This window comes from Delphinus delphis, chromosome 8 (genome assembly GCF_949987515.2).
Source record: "Delphinus delphis chromosome 8, mDelDel1.2, whole genome shotgun sequence".
NCBI classification, from domain to species: domain Eukaryota; kingdom Metazoa; phylum Chordata; class Mammalia; order Artiodactyla; family Delphinidae; genus Delphinus; species Delphinus delphis.
In genome coordinates, this window is record NC_082690.1 from 45,961,212 (window position 1) to 45,983,795 (window position 22,584).

Sequence of the window (22,584 nt, forward strand, 5' to 3'; positions counted from 1 at the left end):
TAAGTGTCTCACATGTTCTAAGTATTAACATGTATTAACTTTAAATTGCCTGTAAAGCAGATCTCTTGATTCCCTTTTTACAGAGGAGGAAACTAAGGTGTGGAGTGGAGTGGTTGAAACAGTTTTCCCAAGGTCACACAAGCAGAAAGTGGGAGCTGAGATTAGAGTTTGGCTTCAGACCTGTCCTCTAGACACTATACATTGTACCCTTTTGTAGAAAGCATGTGATCAATATAAGTACTTGCTCCTCTTCCTGGCTTCCTCTCGAAGGTTCCAATCTGAAATAGGCATGCCATGGCAACCAGCACCACGGTACACATGATAGGTATTTCCTAAGTGCTCACTGAAAGATTAAGTAATTAAAAAGAGTGCTAAGGGTCCATATAGTTTTGTCTAGTATCGGATTGTGTTTATTGACACTTCAGTTGCAAAAAAACCTCAGTGACTCTATCTGGCCAACTTAGCATTCAAGGCTCTACAGTAACCCGGCTCCAGATGCCCTTTCCAACCATATACCTCTGCTGTTTACCTTGCTAGTATAAGCTCAGTCAAGGACAGAGCTTATTTTAACCTCTTTATCTTTGTATGCCTCATACTTAGTGGGGCTCTAAATAATATTAATTGAATGACTGTGACTCAGTCATCATGGACTGCTACCCTGTTCCTATATAAAATCTAAAAGCAGGTACAGCCGCTCCTTGGTTCTGATGGCTTCCTTGGTCCAGAACACCATCCTGCGTAATCTCCTGCCTTAGTCCTAACACCAGCCAGCCTTTACTCAGTGGGTTAAAGGTCACAATTTCACCAGCATCATCTTATCTTTTACTAAAATGATTCTGCTATGCTGCCACTAATTGGGCTTAGGTTTTAGTTGTCCTTCTCATAATGATGATGGATGTTCATTCATTTGTCCACACTTCACCCTCTTCGTTAGTAGATTTTGCCAATTTGTACATTAATGAAAGAAAACCCTATTTAACTATGATGTTAATATTTGAGTGGAGGTATTAAATATACTACTGTCAAATCTAACTTGTATGTGAAGGAAGGCCCTTTTTGATGCTTAAAACTTGCTTTATGAAAGAGAAGGGGACTAAGATTTATTTTGCATCCACTGGGCCTAACCCTGTAGTAAGAACTTTTATTTGTTATTGCACTTGATTTTCAAAAGTCTTGAAAAGGAATATAGCTTGGTAAGAGCCAGGCTTTGATGTCAGAAACACCTGGGTGTGAGTTTTGGCCCTCAAACCCATCTGCTGCATGCTTTTGTGGGGGAGGTCTCTTAATCTCTCTAAACTTAAGTTTTCTTACCTGTAAACAGATATGATGATATCCTGTGTTTGGTATTTGGGGCTCGTTTCCCAACACACAAGCAATAGGCAAAAGAGAATCAAAGTATATGTTCATTAAACGCTAGGAAAACATCTTCAGACCACCCAAATTTAGAGCTTCTTTAGTGAGATGTGCTGGCCCTAGAGGCCAAGGCCTGGGAGGCTAAGTGAGGCTACACTTCCCCACTTTCCTTGAATAAGAGGCAGTGGAAGACCATGGGCCAGGCTTCTAACTGATCACGTAAACAAGTGGCTGGACCCGAGAGCAAAGCATTGACCTGGGTCTGTCCCAAAGATCCAGACTCTGCCTACGTCAGATTACTTCCTGGGAGCAGGTAGTTTCAACGTGATCCCTGGGCCTGATACTAGGAAGAAGAGTGACAGAAGGCATGGTGAGCATGGGCGATGGGAAGAGGGCAGAAGTATGGCTACTCTCTATGGACTGGTTTCCATGGTGTAAGGCAGATACTTCAGCTGAAGGGAGAAAGGTCACTCTCACCTCTACCCCAACAATAACAACGGAATAAATAAGAACAAAAAACTAATCCTTGTCTTATAGGGCTTTAAATGGGTTTAAATAGGATTATGTATATGAAGTGCCCAGCACTGTGAAAGCACCAATAACCCCTGCATCCCATAAAGAAAAGCAATTTTTTATTAGATAAGTATTCTCATCGAGAACGTCATACAGATGAGGAAAGGGAAGCTCAGAGACGTGAATTCTGGTCAGGTATAAAAACGAGTAACAGCAACATCACAAACAAACAAAAAAGCAACCAGAGCTTCACCTTGTTTTAGATTTAGAAACCCTCAGAGGAATTTTTATTAAGGCTCTGTAAATGGGAGAGGTTTGTTATTTCTGGAACTTGAAAAGTTACCTTAAGCTTTCATAGCAAGTGAGCTCAGGGTTGGGCTTGAATGATCGGAAATGTGCTAATGAATATTTACACCTAATTGCATTAGCCATAGATACCATTTGGAAAACATCACTACCTCTTACATTTTCCATGTAATATGATTTCATGCAATACATCTTCCATGTAATATGATTTCACGCAATGATCTCAAAATATATCAGCAACGCTGACATACATACAAAAATTAGGTATAAGTAGTTATACTTCAGATTGGGCAACAAGGCCTTGGGGCAAAACAATTTGACAAAAATGTCCTTCTCTCTTTCCATTGAATATAAGGAGACACATCAGAGAAGTTCTACAAATTGTGATAAAGACAGTCAAATCTGACTTTACAAGAGATCAAGGTTTTTTGTTTAGTATATTAGTAGTAAATATTCTGTATTTCTCAGTTTTCTGACTAACAGAGAAAAGGCAACTTAATCTATAGTTACTGAATAAACTATATATATATATTTGACCCAGTAATCTCATTCTTTTCCTCTAACTCTATTGAGATGTAATTCATATGCCGTACAATTCACCCCTTTAAGGTGTACAATCCAATGGTTTTTAGTATGTCCAGAGTTGTGCGGGCATCACCACAACCAATTTTAGAACATTTTCATCACTCCAATAGGAAACGCCACCCACCCTGCATCCACTAGCAATCACTCCAATTCCCTACAACCCCTCTCCCCACCCGGTCCTAGCCAACCACCAACAATCTGTTTTCTGTCTCCTTCGATTTGCCTGTTTTGGACATTTCATGTAAATGAATCGTACAATATGTGGTCCTTCGTGACTGGCTTCTTTCACTTAGCATGATGTTTTCAAGGTTCATCCATGTTCTGCGATTGCATAATATTCCACGTTGTGTGTATTGCATTCCTGTTCATGAGCGTCCTCAGCTTTTCCAGTTTTTCTGTTTTCTTTCTTTATTGGTTATGAAAATTTCTACACTAAACATTCTTGTACATCTTTCCCGAGGCACAAATGCTTTTATTGCCATGGAATGGATTCCCAAGAATGAAACAATATATTTTAGATTCAAAGGTTTGCTCCATATTTTCTCCAAGTTGAAGCTTAGTTCATTCTTGAAACTAGATTCATATTTCTGATTTCATATTTTTCTTTGAAGAGTTATGTCCACCTGGATTGTCTAAGTAATGTCACAGTAAAAAAAAAAACCCAAATCTCAGTGGCTTAAAGTCATAATTCTCATTCATCCTACATGAATCATCATAGGATACTTGGTTCTTTTTGAACCTCATTCATAGACTTAGGCCAAGAGAATTTCCATCTCTGTGCTTTCCATGTTTGCAGAAGCAGGGAGAAAAGAACATGGTGAATTGAGCATTGTCTCTTATTGCTTCTACACGAAAGTGAAAATGAGACACATCATTTATCCTCCCATTTCATTGTCCCATGAGAGTCACGTGTCCATGCCTAACTTCAAAGAGGTCAGAGCAGGGCACTCCTACCATTTGACTGGAAGGCAGAAAGCCAGAAGTACTTGTGAAACCACTAATGACTGCTGCAAGAGGTGTCTTATTATTCCTGTTTCATATCAAGTTCACAAAAGTAGTATGTGGCAGAGTGCAATTATGAACCTAATTTACATTGAAGACTTACTGTGTCTTCTACAATATTATTCTATAATGTAAGAGTATGTCAAAATAAGAAAATTGCCCTCTAACTTAAATTCAGTCTACTAAGTGAGCCCACCAAACACTATTCCTCCTAAGTGACAAAACAAATACATACTTCACTTTTGTGAAGGACTAAAGAGTAAAGTTCTTAGAGGTAATAAATGAGAGTGAAGGGAATAAAAAGAGGATGCACGGATAGGGTGTAGGAAGAGATATTTAAATACTGCCCTTTTGTCTCATATAAATCTCTGCCATAGCATCGTTGTAGAATACTGAATAATAAGAGCTGTTTTCTCCCCTTAGGAAAATATCAACATTGATGAAGCTTCCAGATGCCTGGTGAAACATATACTTGCGAACGAGTGTGACCTGATGGAATCCATTCAGCCTGACATCGTGAAGCCCCATCTCACATCTCCCAGGGTTGTCAGCTGCTCCAGCTGTGCTAAATCCTAGTAGGCTCCTATGCTGGCGTATGATGGAAGTGATCCAATCATCTCATGAATTGTGTCTCAGTTCCTACCGTTTTGGGCAAATATCAGGATAGGGATACATCTGGGGCAAAGCCAAAGATCTGTGCCTGTATCTTTCCTCTAAGAGAAATAGCAAATGTTCTTTTTATGTTTTTCTCAGCATCAGCACAGTGTTTACAAGCTTTTAAAATATTTAGTCTGTTACAAAATTCTGTCTTGTAGCTGACCATAATTGTGCAGGGCCAGAGTCGGCCCGGTGATTTGCTTCTTTGAGTCAGCCAAGGCCTCAGGTCTGAAAGAGAAGGGGGAGAGGAACAGGCTAGCTGTCAAGTTAAGCATCGGTTTTCACTTTGCCCCTGGTGTCTTTGTTCAGATTTCAGTACATCCTCTGCTGGTCTGACAGGCCTACTAAGTAGAAACAGTATTTTCTCCAGAGATGACCTCAATTCTCAACAGACCTAAAGTTGTCTCTGATTTAGCTCTTCAGAGCCATGTACACAGGCTTCCTGTGCTTTTGTTGCTTTTACTGTCCCTTGCCATGCCCTGAATGTTGGTTTAACTGAAAACTTTATGAAAAGACTGCCCCTGGTATGTGCCTTTCTTTTAGCTTTCTCTTTTAGTCCCACTCAAGCTGTGGGACTCTTCTGTGCGTGTCATACATATTATATATATTTTCACAAGTGAAAATAAAACATTAAAAGATGCTGTTTCCTTATTTCTGCAAGTGCTTTAAGTTTCTTAGTATTCTAAACTTTTTTGTTGACTGTGTGTCCATAGTTCTCAAGACCCATTTCTAAAATTTAATTTCCAAAAAGATGCAAAATATGCACTTAAAGGAGTGGTACTATTAAAACGGAGATGAATTCAAAGCATCTATGTCTACAGTTCACATTGGCATTTAGGTCAGGAAAGCAAGCAGTACATATACACATTTTTGGTTAAGCAGAGGAATATATCCTCATATATTCTGGTCAGGAAAGGTGCCAAGCTAATCAACATACAGAGAAACAACTAAACTATGCATGGTGATATCTTGCTTTACACAATGGCTGTGGTGCAGGTATGCTGCAGGTAGCTACTACTGTTTAAAGGCACTATTTTTTCATTAATATTCATAATGCACTCACAGGAGCTTTGGAACAGATGTTTTGGGGTATCCTTTCCTTATTATCTTGGCAGTCATTGTTTCCATAAGTACCAACCACACAGCTTCCTATTATTTGTCTTTGTGACCCTTTCCCTAAGGGCATTCTCCGGCCTCTGGAGCTCTCGACGCATGAGGCAGGCAGGCCAGTGAGTTAATGTCTCCAGACAGCCCAAAACCAATGGTAGCAGGGACTGGGGGGTGAATACCTTAGGGTCTTTGTCTCTTGGGAAGACCAGTTCTGAGGCATGCTCTATGCAGCCTCTTAGACAGCCCCAGTGGTACTAATGGTCCTTGGTTCCCACAGGGGAAACCTTCCCACCTGCTGCAACCTTTACTGGCTTCATTTCCTTCTTTCCTCACTTCCCCACTCCTCTACTGGTGCTTCCTAGGTCACTTTCCAAATAAACTACTTTCACTCAAATCCTGTTTCAGGGTCTTCTATGGGAACCCAAACCTCGCCTAAGTTAGTTGGGACAGAGGTGGTTTAGGAAGCAGATCCTCAATACCAGCGTTTGAACTGAGTGATTCACTACCAGGTGGTAGCAGGGACCCCCTTGCTGGTGGATAATGTAGGGGAGCTAATCCCTGGCAGGCTATAGCACCATAATTACTAAGACTCTCATGAGGTGGATTGGGATGGAATACAGACAGATGTAAAATCCTATTGCTCTTGTATTTGAAAGACATGAGATTGCAGAGCTAACTTCCATAAAACTCCACAGGGAAAAAAATTACAGACTTGGGTCAGCCAACACTCAACTCAAGATCTGGTGTAAAAATTTAAAGACCTCCAAGCAACAATCAAAATGACCTTCGTTTCCTTCAGCTACAGGATAGACCATGTTGAAAATCAGGTCTAAGATTTAATTTTAGGAAAAGTGGAATTATAAAGGAGGCCAAATTCACAGAGCTAGCAAGTCTTCTCCACTATAATCAGGATCTTTATAGCGAAAGAGTCAGACACCGAAACATTGGAGGAGATATTTGGGTAGATGCTCTTAAGAGTCTTGAACCCAGAGAATCTTCTGAAACTCTGCTCCAGAAAAAGAGGCCCTTACCCTTTCCAGTTGGAGAACAGTCAATTACCATGTTAAAGCCTCAGCTCAGTAGGATGTTTTATATAGTGATGTTTCCCTTCTCAAGCTCTGCTCCCATCTCCCCTCATTGCTTCTAGACCAATAATTAGGATCAAGTCTCAGTATGACCTGAGTGGAAAAGTATGATCTATGTTGTAGCATGAAATGGATGATTAATCAAGTGAACTACAGAACCTGGCTAATAAATGCTACTAGTATCTGGAAAACATTCCGAGGAATTGGTCTTGAGATGCTAGATCAGGGAGGACAGAATGTAAGACCAGATCATTATTTCTGTGAGAGCACTCTTTCATGAGTTAATTTTTAACATTCTGGCAAGTATACTTGGAGCTGATCCCAATGTGCTACTGGAATAGCTCCTTGAAGCTTGGAAAGGATGTTAGCCTAAAATAAATGATGTGAAGTTGCCAGAACTACCTTGGCAAAGCACTGGAGAAGAGTAACAAGGTCTCAGAGAGGTGGGCATGTTATAATGTATTTATTCTGTAACGTCAGAGAAACGACAGGTTGATTTCGTTTCCCAGGAGAGTCCAGAAGACACTCCCTTCACTAAAGCAATAAGGAATGTCCCCAGAGAGGTATGGCAGCTTCAGTGAGAAGCTCAGTGGTGACTGTTCTCTGTAGACCAGGTCTGAGATTGTAAATATGTTGTTGTGTTTTGCTGGGAATGACACCCTACATGGTTAAGGTTCAAGACGTGGTTGTACTATTGAATGATGTTAGTATATGTAGTGCTGAGTCCTGAATAGCTGTCATCGAAAGGTGGAAGTAGGAATGAAGCCTCCCACTAGCTCTTTAAATAATCCACTTAAGCAAATGGGCTTCCTGTCCTACTGTAGAGCCCAGGGAACTATATTCAATATCCTATGATAAACCATAATGGAAAAGAATTTGAAAAAGAATGTGTATGTATTATATATGTATAATGGAATCACTTTGCTATACAGCAGAAATCAACACAACATTATAAATCAACTATACTTCAATAAAATAAATTTAAAAGAAAAAGAAAGTGGCCTTCCCCTTTTTACAACTTCCAGTTCTGCAGAGTTAGAAGTCTTGATATGTCTACCAGGGCACACAGTAAATCTGCAGCTTCAGCTGCTGCCTGATTCTTCTTGGCTCTTATGCCCACAGGCCAGCAGTCAGAGAAGGCAGTTACTACACAGACAGGGGTAATTCATCCTGATTATGAGGAGGACATAAGGTTGCTGCTAAATAATGGAGCAGGGAGGAATATGTCTGGAAATCATGCAACTCACTGGCCTGTCTGTTGATGCGTCCCTGGTGAGAAACAAAAGGGCAATGGCAGCAACAATATCTTAATGAGGACAAGTAACCAGGGACTCATTCTCTCAGGGATAAAAGGCAGAGTTATTGCACCACACGATGAACCTAGACGAGAAGCCGTTTGGTTGAGGGCATGGAGGTAATAAAGGAGGGAAACGACAAATATCAATTATGGTTTCAAGATTAACTACAACAGTTGAGACTATAGGCCTCCTCTTGTGGAATTGTGACAAGTGACCTCCTAAAATAATCAGTGAAAGGACAGAATGAACTTAACCTGCAGCATGAGTGAATCTGGGTAGTGCAAAGTATGGGCTATTGTAGGCCATAGCAAAGGAAGTGTCCGTACGCCCTCAGCGTATGGCCTCCATTGCAATCCCCTGAAATCCCCGCAACTCTGCCTTAAAATGTTCTCTGGGTGCATGAAGCATATTTGTCTTGCATGCTGGACAGGTGGGAGTGCTACAGAGTTAAGACCTCCAGGAGCAGCCTCATCTGAGATAGACATAAACTGGTAGATAAATACTCCAGGTTCCTCACCCCTCAAGTAGGGTGGATCTGAGCCTTGCTCTATTCACTTAGAGATCCCCAGCAGGCGGGATTGGGGCAAAATTCCACACAGTGGTAACCTGCATTATCACACCCTTTCTGGTTTCCTTTCCTTCCCCGTCTCACTTCTCTACTCCTCTACCAGTGCTTCCAAAGATTAGGTAGGAGACTCAAACATGTAAACAGTTGACCATGTGTCAAGAGAGAAGTCAAATGTTCAAACCAAGATATCTCTTCTGAAAACATGATTTGTTTCTAGATGTGGGGACTGCAGCTCCAATTGTATTTAAGGAAATAGAATATATGTTCCTACCATCTTCTTCCTGGAACACTGGGATCTAGCCACTTTGGACTACTTTGTTCAGCTGCCTCTTCCTATTATTTGTGATATTCTTTTCTTTTCTTTGCCTGGAAACCCACCCATTCTTTAAGGATCAGCATCATGGCACAACCTTGCAGCCTTGTTGATCTTTGTAGGTAATACCAATTTTTTCCAATTTGCACAGCTCTTGATTGATTTAATCATCAAACACATGCTACATTATAGTGATATATCAACCGTTATTTATTGAACACATACTGTGGGACAATCACTGATCTATAACTTTACCTTTATTATGTCATTCAATTCCTTCAATGACCCTCCACGAAAATACTCATCTCCTCAATTTATATATGAAGAAACTGAAGTACAGAGATATTGAGCAACTTGGCAAAACTCGTGCAGAAACCAACCGGCAAAGCAAGGATTCCAACCCAGCAGCCTAATTCTTTAATTAGGGTGACATGTCTAGTGTGCAAATAAATAGGAATAAAGCTATGACAAGGAAAAAGTAAGGCCATAGGAGAAAGCAGTATGAGGTTCTTGTTTCCCCCATTGCAATATGTTAACCCCACTATGGAGTACAGTCCTGGTTTTATTCCAGAGGAGGAATCCTAGGAGGTACCTTTATACCACTATTTTCAGCTACCTATTAAGTCATCACTTCTCCATTCATGACTTGCACTCAGATGTTGGAATTAGCATTATACATGTGTTTAGATTCAGCTGCATCTCAGCTTTTTCTGTCTGAAAATATTCTTGTCTTTCTGGGATCTCCAAGCACCACAAACTCCCCAATATTATAAGAGAAAAAAGCATGAGAAATCCCAATAAACAGGTCAGAAGTGCTGATAGACTAAGCCACAGCAACTCTCAAAGATGAGGGCAAATAACTCTGAGAAGCATACGTACATTATTTCACTGCATTGATGAGTCTGAAATTTCCCATTTCAACAAATCAACTTATCTTGTTCGATTTGATTGCTTTTTCAGAATAATAATCCCCGGGCAGAAGCCTTAGTATAGTCCTAAATGCAGTGTCCTCAGTGAAACTGTAATGGTAGACATAAGACTCTGGAATTCAAATTTCCAGCTGGCCCAGATTACGCTTTCTATTAGGACAAAATTTGCTTTCAAAAGAATTTACAGAAACCTGATGAAAGTTCTTTTTTTAATGTGAAATGTCAAAGAGTTGCTACTACTTGTAATACAATACAATGTGTTCTGCTTCGTCTTGAACTTTTAAGAAGTTACCTTATGCCAGATGTATAACATCAATCAATTTACATTTATTGAACAAATAGCTATCAAATGACTGCTCTGAGCAAGTTGCTGTGTTTGGTGCATTTAAGTAGATCACATGTCAGGGTCTCTACTAAAATGCATAGTGCTTAATATATGTTAGTTTCTTTCCTTTCTCTGTGTTAGTTGTCATGGAAACATGAGGAATAAAAGTCATGGGTCTCTGCTCTTTAAATTTGCTCTTTCCTCGGGGAGAGGGAGGTGGGTTAACAAGACAAGCAAAAGATATCTGTCTAGATCAAGAAAAGAAGGTTGTTTCTGTTTCTACTACACAGCAGTCTTCATTTTTATTTTACTGTTATAACTGTTAATAGTTATCATTTATTGCTCAGTTCTACAGTATATCTTTTCCAAACATAATGTCATTTCATCATCACTACCACCCTATTGAGGGGAGAGTGATTTCCCATTTTATGGATAAGAAAACAGTGATAAAAAACAATATCCACACGTATTATGTGTTTCTGGCAGGATTCCTAGTCCATGTATCTGCCTTTTTGGTCTCCTAATCAAAGGACCTCATTCCTCCCAGCTAAAGTGACAGATCTAGAGATGAGCTTGTGATCCAACTGAACCATGCAGAGTCCTCTCCTGTGCCTTCCCCCGTCCCCCACCAACACTTTAGGAAAGGGGTCATAGGAAATGACCATTATTTTCTTACCCCATGTGACATGCGACAGTTAGATGAGCACACACCAATACACAGAGAGATGAAGAGGCAAGCTTGAGAGAGAGAAGGGCAGGGAGAAGTGAAAAAAAAAACAACCCATGTGACTTAAATGGGACTTGGTCCAGCTCTATGTGATTCCTGATTTAACTTTAACTTGCTAGTTTACATGAAGCAATAAATTCCTCTTTGGTTTCTTTGTTCATCGGTTTAAGGCATATTGAGTTGCTTTTCTGCCACTTGAAATTCAGACTCTACTGACTAATACAGCCACACAATTAAAAGTGGAGTTAGATTTGTGCCCATGTATCTCTGTACGTGGTCCTCAAGGTCCATGTTTTTTTTAACCATTTTTTAATTGGGTTATAACATATAAGTTTTATGTATACAGTATTATATTTTTATTTCTGTATACACTACAGTGTGCTCATCACCAAAAGTTTAGTTTCCATTTATTATCATACAGTTGACCCTCATTACCCATGCCCTCCCCCCACCCCCTTCTTCTCTGATAACTACTATTCTGTTCTCTGTATATGTGTGTTTGTTTTGTCCATTTATTTTTAATTATTTTTAGATTTCACATATGAGTGAAATCATGCTGTATTTGTACTTCCCCATCTCCTGATTTATTTCACTTAGCATAATGCCCTCAAGGTCCATCCATGCTGTTGCAAATGGCAAGATTTCATCTTTTTTAAATGGCTGATTAGTATTACATTGTGTACATAGTATTATATTGTGTCTGACACATCTTTATTGATTCATCCATTGATGGGCACTTAGGTTGTTTCTATATCTTGGCTGTAGTAAATACTGCTATGATGAACATAGGGGTACAGATATCTTTTCAAATTAGTGTTTTCATATTCTTTGAGTAAATACCCAGAAGTGGAATAGCTGAATCATATGGTAGTCTTATTCTTAATTTTTTAAAAAAATATTTATTTATTTGGCTGCATCGGGTCTTAATTGCGGCACGCGGGATCTTTCATTGCAGCGCGTGGGCTCTTTGTTGTGGCGTGAGGGCTTCTCTAGTCGTGGCATGTGGGCTCTAGAGCGTGCAGGCTCAGTAGTTGCGGTGTGCGGACCTAGTTGACCTGCAGCATATGGGATCTTAATTCCCCGACCAGTGATTGAACCTGCATTCCCTGCATTGGAGGGTGGATTCTTAACCACTGGACCACCAAGGAAGTCCCTATTCTTAATTTTTTGAGGCAAAACCATAGTGTTTTCATAGTAACTGCACCAATTTACATTCCCACCGAGAGTATATGAGAGCTCCTCCAGGTCTGTAAAGTGTATTTACAATAATAACTCCCACTTAAACAGGAGATTTTTATAAGCATTGGAGGCTTTACTTCAAATATTCTCAAATATTCTATTAGTAGGGAAATATGTAAAGACATGACTGATAGAAGAACGATGTTTTATGCTAATAGTAACTAAATAGTCAGTAACTCCAAAATAAATAGGTAAATAGTGACAAGAGGTTTAGAGAATCAAAATAAAGCTTACAAATGCTTTTTGGTAATCGATGACATTGTGAAGTTACTGTAGAGGAAGTTCTAATAGGCATATCATACCACATGTAGTATTTAAATTAATGTTTAAAAATTAATACTAAAATGCTCTTTGTTAAAAGTTTCTAATTTAAATTAGGAATTTGGAATTAACAGATACACACTACTATATGTAAAATAGATAAACAACAAGGACCTACTGTATAGCACAGGGAACTCTATTCAATACCTTATAATAACCTATAATGGAAAAGAATCTAAAAAAGAATATATATACATATATATATACATATATATATACACACATGCATATATATAACTGAATCACTTTGCTGTACACCTGAAACATTGTAAATCAACTATACTTCAATAAAAAATTAAGTTTTAGGGCTTCCCTGGTGGTGCAGTGGTTGAGAGTCCGCCTGCCGATGCAGGGGACACGGGTTCGTGCCCCGGTCCGGGAAGATCCCACATGCCGTGGAGCAGCTGGGCCCGTGAGCCATGGCCGCTGAGCCTGCGCGTCTGGAGCCTGTGCTCCGCAACGGGAGAGGCCACAGCAGTGAGAGGCCCGCGTACCGCAAAAAAAGAAAAAAAAATTAAATTAAATTTTAAAAAGTGCTTTAACCAGATGGTGTTTTCAATCAAGAATCAGGAGATAGTTATTCCTAAAATTCCATAAAGTTGTGGTAATCTCTACTTTAGTGAGAGAGAGAGAGAGAGAGAACACTGAGAGGGATCCAAAAAAGATGGAAAATAAAAATTTTCCTCCAGCTCCGTTTTTCTTTCTTAAGATTATTTTGGCTCTTCAGGGTCTTTCATGTTACCATACAAGTTGTAAAATTTTTTGTTCTAATTCTGTGAAAAAATGCCATTGGTAATTTGATAGGGATTGCATTGAATCTGTAGATTGCTTTGGGTAGTATAGTCATTGTCACAATATTAATTCTTCTAATCCAAGAACATGGTACATCTCTCCATCTGATTCTTTCATCTTTGATTTCTTTCATCAGTGCCTTATAGTTTTCTGAGTACAGGTCTTTTGCCACCTTAGGTAGGTTTATTCCTAAGTGTTTTATTCTTTTTGTTGTGATGGTAAATGGGAGTGTTTCCTTAATTTCTCTTTCTGATTTTTCATTGTTAGTGTATAAGAATGCAAGAGATTTCTGTGTATTAATTGTGTATCCTGCAACTTTACCAAATTCACTGATGAGCTCTAGGAGTTTTCTGGTGGCATCTTTAGAATTCTCTATGTACTGTATCATGTCATCTGCAAACAGTGACAGTTTTACCTCTTCTTTTCCAATTTGTATGCCTTTTATTTCTTTTTCTTCTCTGAGTGCCATGGCCAGGACTTCCAAAACTATGTTGAATAACAGTGGTGAGAGTGGACATCCTTGTCTTGTTCCTGCTCTTAGAGGAAATGCTTTCAGTTTTTCACCATTGAGAATGATGTTTGCTGTGGGTTTGTCATATATGACCTTTATTATGTTGAGGGAGGTAGGTTCCCTCTATTCCTGCTTTCTGGAGAGTTTTTATCATAAATGGGTTTTGAATTTTGTCAGAAGCTTTTTCTGCCTCTAGTGAGATGATCATATGGTTTTTATTCTTCATTTTGTTAACACGGTGTATACAATCAACCCAATTTTAGAGGTCAGAGACATTTAGAGACTCTTCCCAGGACCCACAGCTGGCAAGTGAGAGAGCCAGCCCTCAAACTCAAGACTGGCTGACTTAAAGGACTTTGTTTCACCATGATTCTGTATGACCATAGTTTAGATGGCATCAATTTTTAAGATTGTATATTTATTTTGTGTATGTATCAGTTAAGGTTCAGTAGAGAGATAGTCATCATACAGTAAGCAAGTAACATTTACTACAAAGAATTATTAGCTAGCAAAAAGGGATTAATTAAAGTTAAAAATAACCTTAAAGAATACAGGACTAGCAGGTGCAGGGTAAAGCCACCACTTCTGTGGCAGAGGAAGAGCATCCGAAGAAGGAAAACATTTGTCAGAGCCTCCCTACTTCGCCCTTGCCCTTTCTGCCTTGTGAAGTTGCAGTGAGAAGTGGACCATCAGTGAGGAAGTGGGCTCTCACCAGATGCCGTTTTGGATGACACCATGACCTTGGACTTCCTAATCTCCAAAACTGGGAGAAATAAATGTTTCTTGTTTACAAGCTACCCATTTTACGATATTTTTGTTATAGCAGTGCAAATGCCTAATAACTTTCTCTCCTTCTTCCATGAGAGTATATATTTTTGCTGGACATTTGGACACTCAGATAAATACATTTTCCAGCCATCCTTGTAGGTGGGCACGGCCACGTGATAAAAATTTGGCCCATATAAAATCAACAGAAATTATGTAGGTAACTTCTGAGTGTTGTCTTTCAAAGAAAAGAATGTGTTTTCCCCTTCATCTCTGGAATGTAGACATGAAGTGGGGAGCTGGAGCAGTCACCTTGAGCTCCAAAATGGAAGCCTCATATGGAGAAGAGAAGAGTAAAAAGATAGAAGGATTCTGGGTCCCAGGTAATGTTGACTTGCCCTAAGAATCGTGAACCACCTACCTGAGTATTGTTAGAACAGGGAAAAATTCTGTTCTGTTGAGACTATTCAAGGTGTCTGGTAAACGCTACCATGTGTTCTTATAATCCTCTGCTTTTTCTAATCTTTAAAATTGAGATGATGATAATAGTACCATACTTGAATGTTCTTTCTTGTAAAGATTCAACGACAGCAACAATAGCTGTGTCAGATGTTTACATGACACTTACTCTGTGCCAGGTACAGTTCTGAGTGCTCTACTTGTAGAAAAACGTCTGGCACATAGTAAGTGCAGATGTTTGCTATTGTTATTTTCTTACTTTCTCCATGATCCCCAGGTTAACCACTGCAATTTATATTTCATTCTATTTTCTCTGAATCTCATGGGGAATTATAATTGTCAGTGTCCAATTATTTCTATATGGGCAGAAATAGAAATAGTTATATAAATAAATAACATAATTAAAAATATGACTATAAATCATATAATTTAAAGAACAGAATTATATATATTCTTAAATTTCTTTATTGGTCACCTGATAACCAGCTGTTGAAAACATTAGCAAGCTTGTGTCCATGAGAGTCAAAACATTTTTTGCTGTATGAAAGATAGCAATCTCTTTATAACATATTGTGTCTCACAATGAAATTAAACATATCTATTATAGAAAATAAGTAAAACTAATATAAAAGTCATGAATGATTCCACTACCCACTACATGGGATTGTTTTGAATATGATGTTTTGTGTCCTAAATTTCTTCTCTTAATAATTGGTAGTAAATACTTTTAAGTTCATTAAATATTTTATACAGCATACATTTTGAGGATGAATAAATATTCTGTTGTATTACTATATATCATGTGTTTTTTTAACCAAACCATTAATGATGGACATTTAAGTTATTTCAGTAGCTTTGCCTTTAAATAGTGCTACAAAGATAAATTTTTATGCACACCCATGATCAGTTCCTTAGAATAAATTCCTAGGAGTGAAATTGCTGAATCAAAAGTTAAGCAAAATTTTAAAGCAATCTTAAAATTACTTTTGGAAAGCGTGTACCAATTTCTTCTCTCATCAGTGATGTTTTGAAATATCCAAAGGGCACAATAAGATATGATCATATCTCCTGTTTAAACTCACAAGCATAGCAGATCCCCTGCAGAAGGTCTTCCAACATATTTGGGGGAAGGGTGGTAAATATATGAAAAGAAGAGAAAGCTTTGCAGACACGAAACACATGATGTCAGATTACAGCAATGTCACTTTCAGTTGGAGGAGATCAGATTAAATTCAAATGTGAGTCTCTTCTCTTCCCCTCTTCTGCAATACCCTTGAGAAAAATCAGTTTGCTCTATAATAGTTGAAGAAAAGTGTTAGGGCAGCAAATAAAAATAAATTTAAGAGAAAACAGGGTTTCCTAAGAACTGTTTTGTCTACTTGAAAGATAAAACCTGGGGACTCTTGCAAAACCTGCTTGCCCATAATATCAGTATTACTAAAACGAATAAGTCATCTTTGTGATTTATAGTTAGTGTTATAGTACATCTATGCTACCAAAAGTGCCATTACAATTTTGACTACTGAATTATCTTAGTTTGTTTTAAATCCATGGCCATAAAAGGTACTTCCCAAAACTACTGAGGTTGTTCATACCTTAACTTTGCAAAAACTAGAATTCTAATAACAGAATAAATAGGACAGTTTCCTCCCCCGAAATGCTCAGTCTTCTATTTTAATTAAAAAGGGAACCAAGGGGCTTCCCTGGTGGCGCAGTGGTTGAGAGTCCGCCTGCCGATGCAGGGGACACGGGTCGTGCGCCGGTCCGGAAAGATCCCACATGCCGCGGAGCGGCTGGGCCCGTGAGCCGTGGCCGCTGAGCCTGCGCGTCCGGAGCCTGTGCTCCGCAACGGGAGAGGCCACAACAGTGAGAGGTCCGCGTACCGCAAAAAAAAAAAAAAAAAAGGGAACCAGGTTCTTTGATATATTGCATTCGTGGAACATAAAATATGAAATATCAAGGACTATTGTGCTATGGATTATAATTTTAACATGCCATTTTAAAGTACTTTCTCATACTATTTTCTTATTTTTTTAAGGTTACATGCCATCTCATTCCCTTCTTTCATTTCTTTTGTTCCCTCTGAAGAACGCTAGACTCCCATAAAAGAGGCATTCTATAACTGCTTTTTAATTTACTTTGACCTCAAATCAGAGTTTAGGACATTTGTCAATACCGTGCTATCCTCATTCTTGGCGATTTGGGTTAGAGGATGGGGTGGGTTTTTTTACCTTAAATACTTTCTAATAAAACAGTAAGAATAAAATTCTTAATCATGGAGTTGCTGAATGTATTGAATGAGAGAATCTATTTGAAGTAGAGTCCCTGAAATCTTGAACTAAGGGAATGTTAACTATTATTATTCTGATATGAATTCAAATTCAAATGATCACAAGGCAAAAGTAATACCTTGACCCTATGTGTCAAGGGTCTGTTCTGTGGCAACCATATATTTAGATTTAGAGAGATCAGACCCCATCATTCTCGTTCTAAGAGAATGGCAAGCACTACAAGTGTTGGAGGAGGCTCATCTGGCATATCTTAATGTATGCCTCCATTCATTAAGCTCCCTAGATGGGAGCTCTGTGTTTGTGAGGTGTATGGGTGTGTATGGGTACGTGTACCTGCACGTGTGCCGCTGTATTGTGTTTTAATTCAGCTGTGCTTACATTTTGGATTAGTTTGCTCGCCTTAGGAGATTCTAACTGACAGCAATGGAATGTTAATGTGATTTAAACAGAATTTCCACCTGTGTCCATTTGAAGGTCTCTTTCTCCCTCCCTTCATGTGATTTCTGGGATGTCACACACACACAAAACTTGAGAGACTCAAGAGGAGGTAATGAATTCTGTGAAAATTGAAAAACAAAATAATATAGCAAGGAACAGGATTTCCTTGAACTCTAGAGCATAAAAGTCACTGAATATTTAATAATAAACCAGCCTTCATTTTAATCCCAGATTCTATTTTTCATCATGCTATTGCACTTTTATATATTACACATTATCAGTTTGCATAAGAGAAAATTACATGGACACATTTCTTATTCTGTTGATATTGCATTTGATTTTTTTAGATCTATTTGGTTTTTAATAATCATTAAAACAAATAGAAATTATTAAAGAGCTTTATTTGAAACAAAACAAACACTTAGGGAAGCATTTTCATTTCTATTGTTCCACTCTATGCTCAATTAAAAACAACCACCACAAAAAGATGTAGGAGAGAGTTAGCTTCTCTACAAAGAATCTATTTTCTTACAAAGAAAATTTTTTTTAGTATCATGCCTGTTAAGAAGACGCAAATTGAAGATGGACTATTTTTAAACAATGTAGGGGTCTGTTCTGTTCTCTAGGACATGATGGAGATGCTAGGAAAAAATACAATGCATAGGATGCCCTGAGTCATTAACTGCTAAGTCAGAATTCTAATAGGAACAGCCTACTGAGGTCAGCTAAAAAGTACACTAACGGCCCTGGCCTCGGGTTTGATTCTCTTGTTGCATCCCAGAGGTGCTTTTGTAAGACATTAGTAAAAATAGAAAATCCAACCTTCTTTACACATCGTCCCCCCAAACGAGGCTGCTTTAAAAACTTTGAGTGAAAATGTCTTTAGGTTTTTATCCAAGCCACTCATTTTACAGATGAAATTGAAGTTCAAGGAGGTTCAGTGACATATGTGAGGTCACGCAACTAGCTAAGATATAGAATGATGGCTAAAAGCTACATCTCCACTGTTCCACTAATAATATCTCTTGCCATTGAGAGTCTGTTGGGTACCAGCCATTCTACTAACATTAGTTTACTTAATTGGCATTGCAAACTTGCAATGTAGATTTAAATTCACGTTTGACAAGTATAGGAACATAGGCTTAGAGAGGTTACTCACTTGCGTGAGGTCACACAAAAGTAAAAATGGGTTCAAATCCAGTTCTGACCCTTAGCATAGAGTCTTTCTGGTACTCTGCCCTAGCTCCTTCATAACAGCCCCTTGATTCCATCCTGCTCTCTCTAGTATTGAAATAATCTTTCATTGTGCTCCTGGCTGGTTTGCTGTGTACCAAATTTCTGATAAGAAGTCAGGCAGGCACTATCAAATATGAATGTATATATGATACCTATATATAAAAAACATACGTACATATAAAACATATGTATTATACAGTAATGTGTATTATATATAATATCCATATCTGCATCTCTAACATAGCTGGTCTATACAGGCTCAGAAGTGGCTCAAGGTAAATTCTAAATGCACTTAGCCATTCTCCTTGACAAGTCAAATCGAAAGGAAAGTTGATGGCTGCGTAGAGGGGCTGACTTCGCAAAAGAGGGTCCTGAGCAATAGGGTACTGATAAAGTGACAATATTTTGTTAAATGCTTTTGCATCTTTACTCTATTCAATTTTCACAAGCAATTATTTCTTTTTCTTATATAAATAAATAACTTATTATTCATCTCTAATAACAGTAGAATCAATTTCAGCATAACAGTATTCCAAATATCTACATCTTGACATCTTAAAGTTAACAATCCTACGTATCATCATTTAGAAGACTTAATATGCGCTAACATATTTAAAATATTTTTGCTTGTTTCTTTTTTTTTCAGGTTTATTGAGAAATAATTGACATACCTCACTGTATGTGTTAAGGGGTACAGCAAAATTGTTTGATTTACATATGTTGTGAAATGATTACCACAACTGTTTTAGTTAGCATTCATCATCTCATATAGATACAATAACAGGGAAAAAAATTTTCCTTGTGATGAGAACTGATAGGATCTATTCTCTTAACAACTTTCCTATATATCACACAGCAGTGTTAAGTACAGTCATCTACGTTGTACATTACATTTCTAGTACTTACTTATCTTATAACTGGAAGTTTGTACTTTTGACCACCTTCCTCCAATTTCCCCTCCCCTCCCACCTCTGGTAGCCATAAATCTGATCTCTTTTTCTATGAGTGTGCTGGGAATTTTTTTGTTTTTTTAGATTCCACCTATAAGTGAGATCATATAGTATTTGTCTTTGTCTGATGTATTTCACCTAGCAAAATGCCTTCAAGGCCCATTCACGTTGTTGTAAATGGTAGGATTTCCTCATTTTTTTAATGGCTGAATAATATTCTGTTGTATATGTATATCAAAACTTCTTTATCCATTCATCCATTGACAGACACTTACGTTGTTTCCATGTCTTGGTTATTGTGAATAATGCCACTATGAAATGGGTGTGCAGATATCATTTCAAGTTAGTGTTTTCATTTTCTCAGGTTATATTCTGGGAAGTAAAATTGTTGGATCACATGACAACCACTTATTTCACTGATAAGAAAATTGAGGCCCTGAGATTCAAATGTAATTAAGGTATCGGTTATTCAGAAGCATAATCAGAACTTCTCCTCCTTCAGAAGCCCATCATTCCTTTTCTAATTATTCAGGCCTTCTATTAGTGTACGAATTTCTTTAAAATTGGACGTGGTATAGGTTGGCTATGAAAATGTAGAGCCAACAGAGGAAATGAAAGGATGAAGGAACTCAAATCCTAAATGCCCATCGACAGACGAATGGATAAAGAAGTTGTGGTACCTATTTACAATGGAATATTACTCAGCCATAAAAAGAAACGAAATTGAGTTATTTGTAGTGAGGTGGAGGGACCTAGAGTCTGTCATACAGAGTGAAGTAAGTCAGAGAAAAACAAATACCATATGCTAACACATATATATGGAATCTAAAAAAAAAAAAAAAGAAAAAGAAAAGAAAATGAATTTTTAAAATATGGGGATCCAGGTCTTATTCTTTTAAAAAAAATTTTCTGTTTAAAATTTTCACAGGTAGAATTCTGTTTTTTATTTTAAAAATACAAAATAACAGACAAAAAGAACAGACAGCCCCCACCAAAAAAACCCACCTTCATCATATTCACACTACTGAAAGATATACTCTGTTGATATTTTGATACATATATATATATTTCTAGACTATTTTCTATGTATACACATTTTTCTTTTCTTTTAAAAAAATTTAAAAACTTAGTATCAAATTATATATACACTGTCACCCTAAATAATAGGATAATTTCTTCTATGTACAGAACCTTTTTTTAAAAAACAGTGCTCACTCCCTTTCTTCCTTCCTTCGCCCCTTCCTTCCTTCTTCACTTTCTTCCTTTCTTTATTATTTTTGTTGTAATAGAACTCTTTCTTCAAAAGCAATTTTTTTATTCAACAAGTTGTCAGCAGTATGGAGTTGCTGTGGATAAAGCAGTGAGTAAAGCAAAGTCCCTGTTCTCATGGCGGTTGCATTCTAATGGTTAATAGTGAACAATATGCAAATAAATATATATGTTAGATGTTAATGAGTTTCAAGGAAAAAAAATAAAGACACGTAAGAGGGAGAATGAATGTTCGTTGGGGTCCCATTTGTATAAATTAGTCAAAGAAGTCTTCTATAATGGGGCAACAATTGAGCAGAGATCTAAGCAGAGTTTCTAAGAGAAACTAAGCCATGAAAATGCCTGAGAGAAGAAAATTCCAGAAGGAAAGAATGAGAAATGCAAAGACACTGAAGATTTGCACATACTTGGAGTGTCTAAAGAAACCTCAAAGAGGCCAGTGTGACTTGAAGACACTGAGCAAAGGGAGGACAGTAGCATATGAGGTAAGAAAGGAACTGCGGAGACAGAAGAAGTTGTAGTACTTTTTACCTTGACTTTTAATTGGAATAAAATAGGGAGTGATTAGATGGTATTGAGAAGAAGAGTGACATGATCTAATTACATTTTAAGAAAACCCCTCTGGGTGCTGAATGGACAAGAGTTTATAGGGTCAGAGATAAGCAGAGAGACCAGGTAGGAGATCACTGTGATGATTCAAGGGAGCGACGATGTTGGCTTCAGAGCGGCAGTGGAGGAAGATTTGAGAAGAAATGAAAAGATGTGAAATAATCAAAGAAGGAAGGAAGATGACTTGATGAAAAAAATATAAATTGCCTGCCAGCACAAAGAACTCATTTGAAGTTGGTGGTTATGAATTTAAAATGAGATCAGCAAGTATAGTTGCTTCTTTTTCTCAGTCACATTCTGCTGTGCAGGTTCAGGTTCAAGTAGGAAGAGATTTAGATTCAACCTAAATTGGTGATTTAATGAGAAAGTACAACCAAGGAAAAGAGGCAAAATGGGAATGGGAGTGCATGTAAGAGAGTTAATATAGTAACTGACAATGGAGTTTAAGTGGGTAAGGTGGAAAGTGAAGATGTGAGGAGATGAGGGACAGTAAGGAGGTGGTACTATAGGTATAGATGGGGTCAAAGGATTGTTTATGGAAAGTGAAACTCGTTACTAGTAACAGCAGGGCTAGGGGAGACCTCAGAGGTGAGTGGCTGAGGTAAGTAGAAGGACAAGATCATTAAAGAAGATGAGGTCCATGATATTAGAAAATTTATCCATGTGCCTACTGAAGTCACACACAAAAAAGATAACAGCACAGGTGTAATTAGAAAATGGCGGCGAGCCGCAGGACAAAATCTTTAAACAAAGAGGAAGGGCATTGTTTTGGAAGTTTTGTGTCTCTCCAGGAAGGGGAGAGAATAGTGGTGTGTTGGAAAAACACTCAAGCTGGCTTTATTCATTGACTCACTCACTTGGTCTTTATTGAGTCCTCCAATGTGTCAGGGAGTGGTGATATCAAAGAGTATAAAAGAAAGATTCGGCTTCCCC

At 38.0% G+C, this 22,584-nt stretch overlaps 1 protein-coding gene across 1 annotated transcript in view; it reads left to right on the forward strand.

Moving 5' to 3' along the window:
• Positions 1-7,582, forward strand: part of RAB38 (RAB38, member RAS oncogene family) — a 72,288-nt gene extending 64,706 nt beyond the window's left edge. The window contains exon 3 of the mRNA XM_060017241.1: positions 4,183-7,582. Within this exon, the coding sequence (XP_059873224.1) occupies positions 4,183-4,335 (153 nt within the window). The 3' untranslated portion in view covers positions 4,336-7,582. The remainder of the gene's footprint in view (positions 1-4,182) is intronic.
• The last annotated feature ends 15,002 nt before the right edge of the window (positions 7,583-22,584 follow it).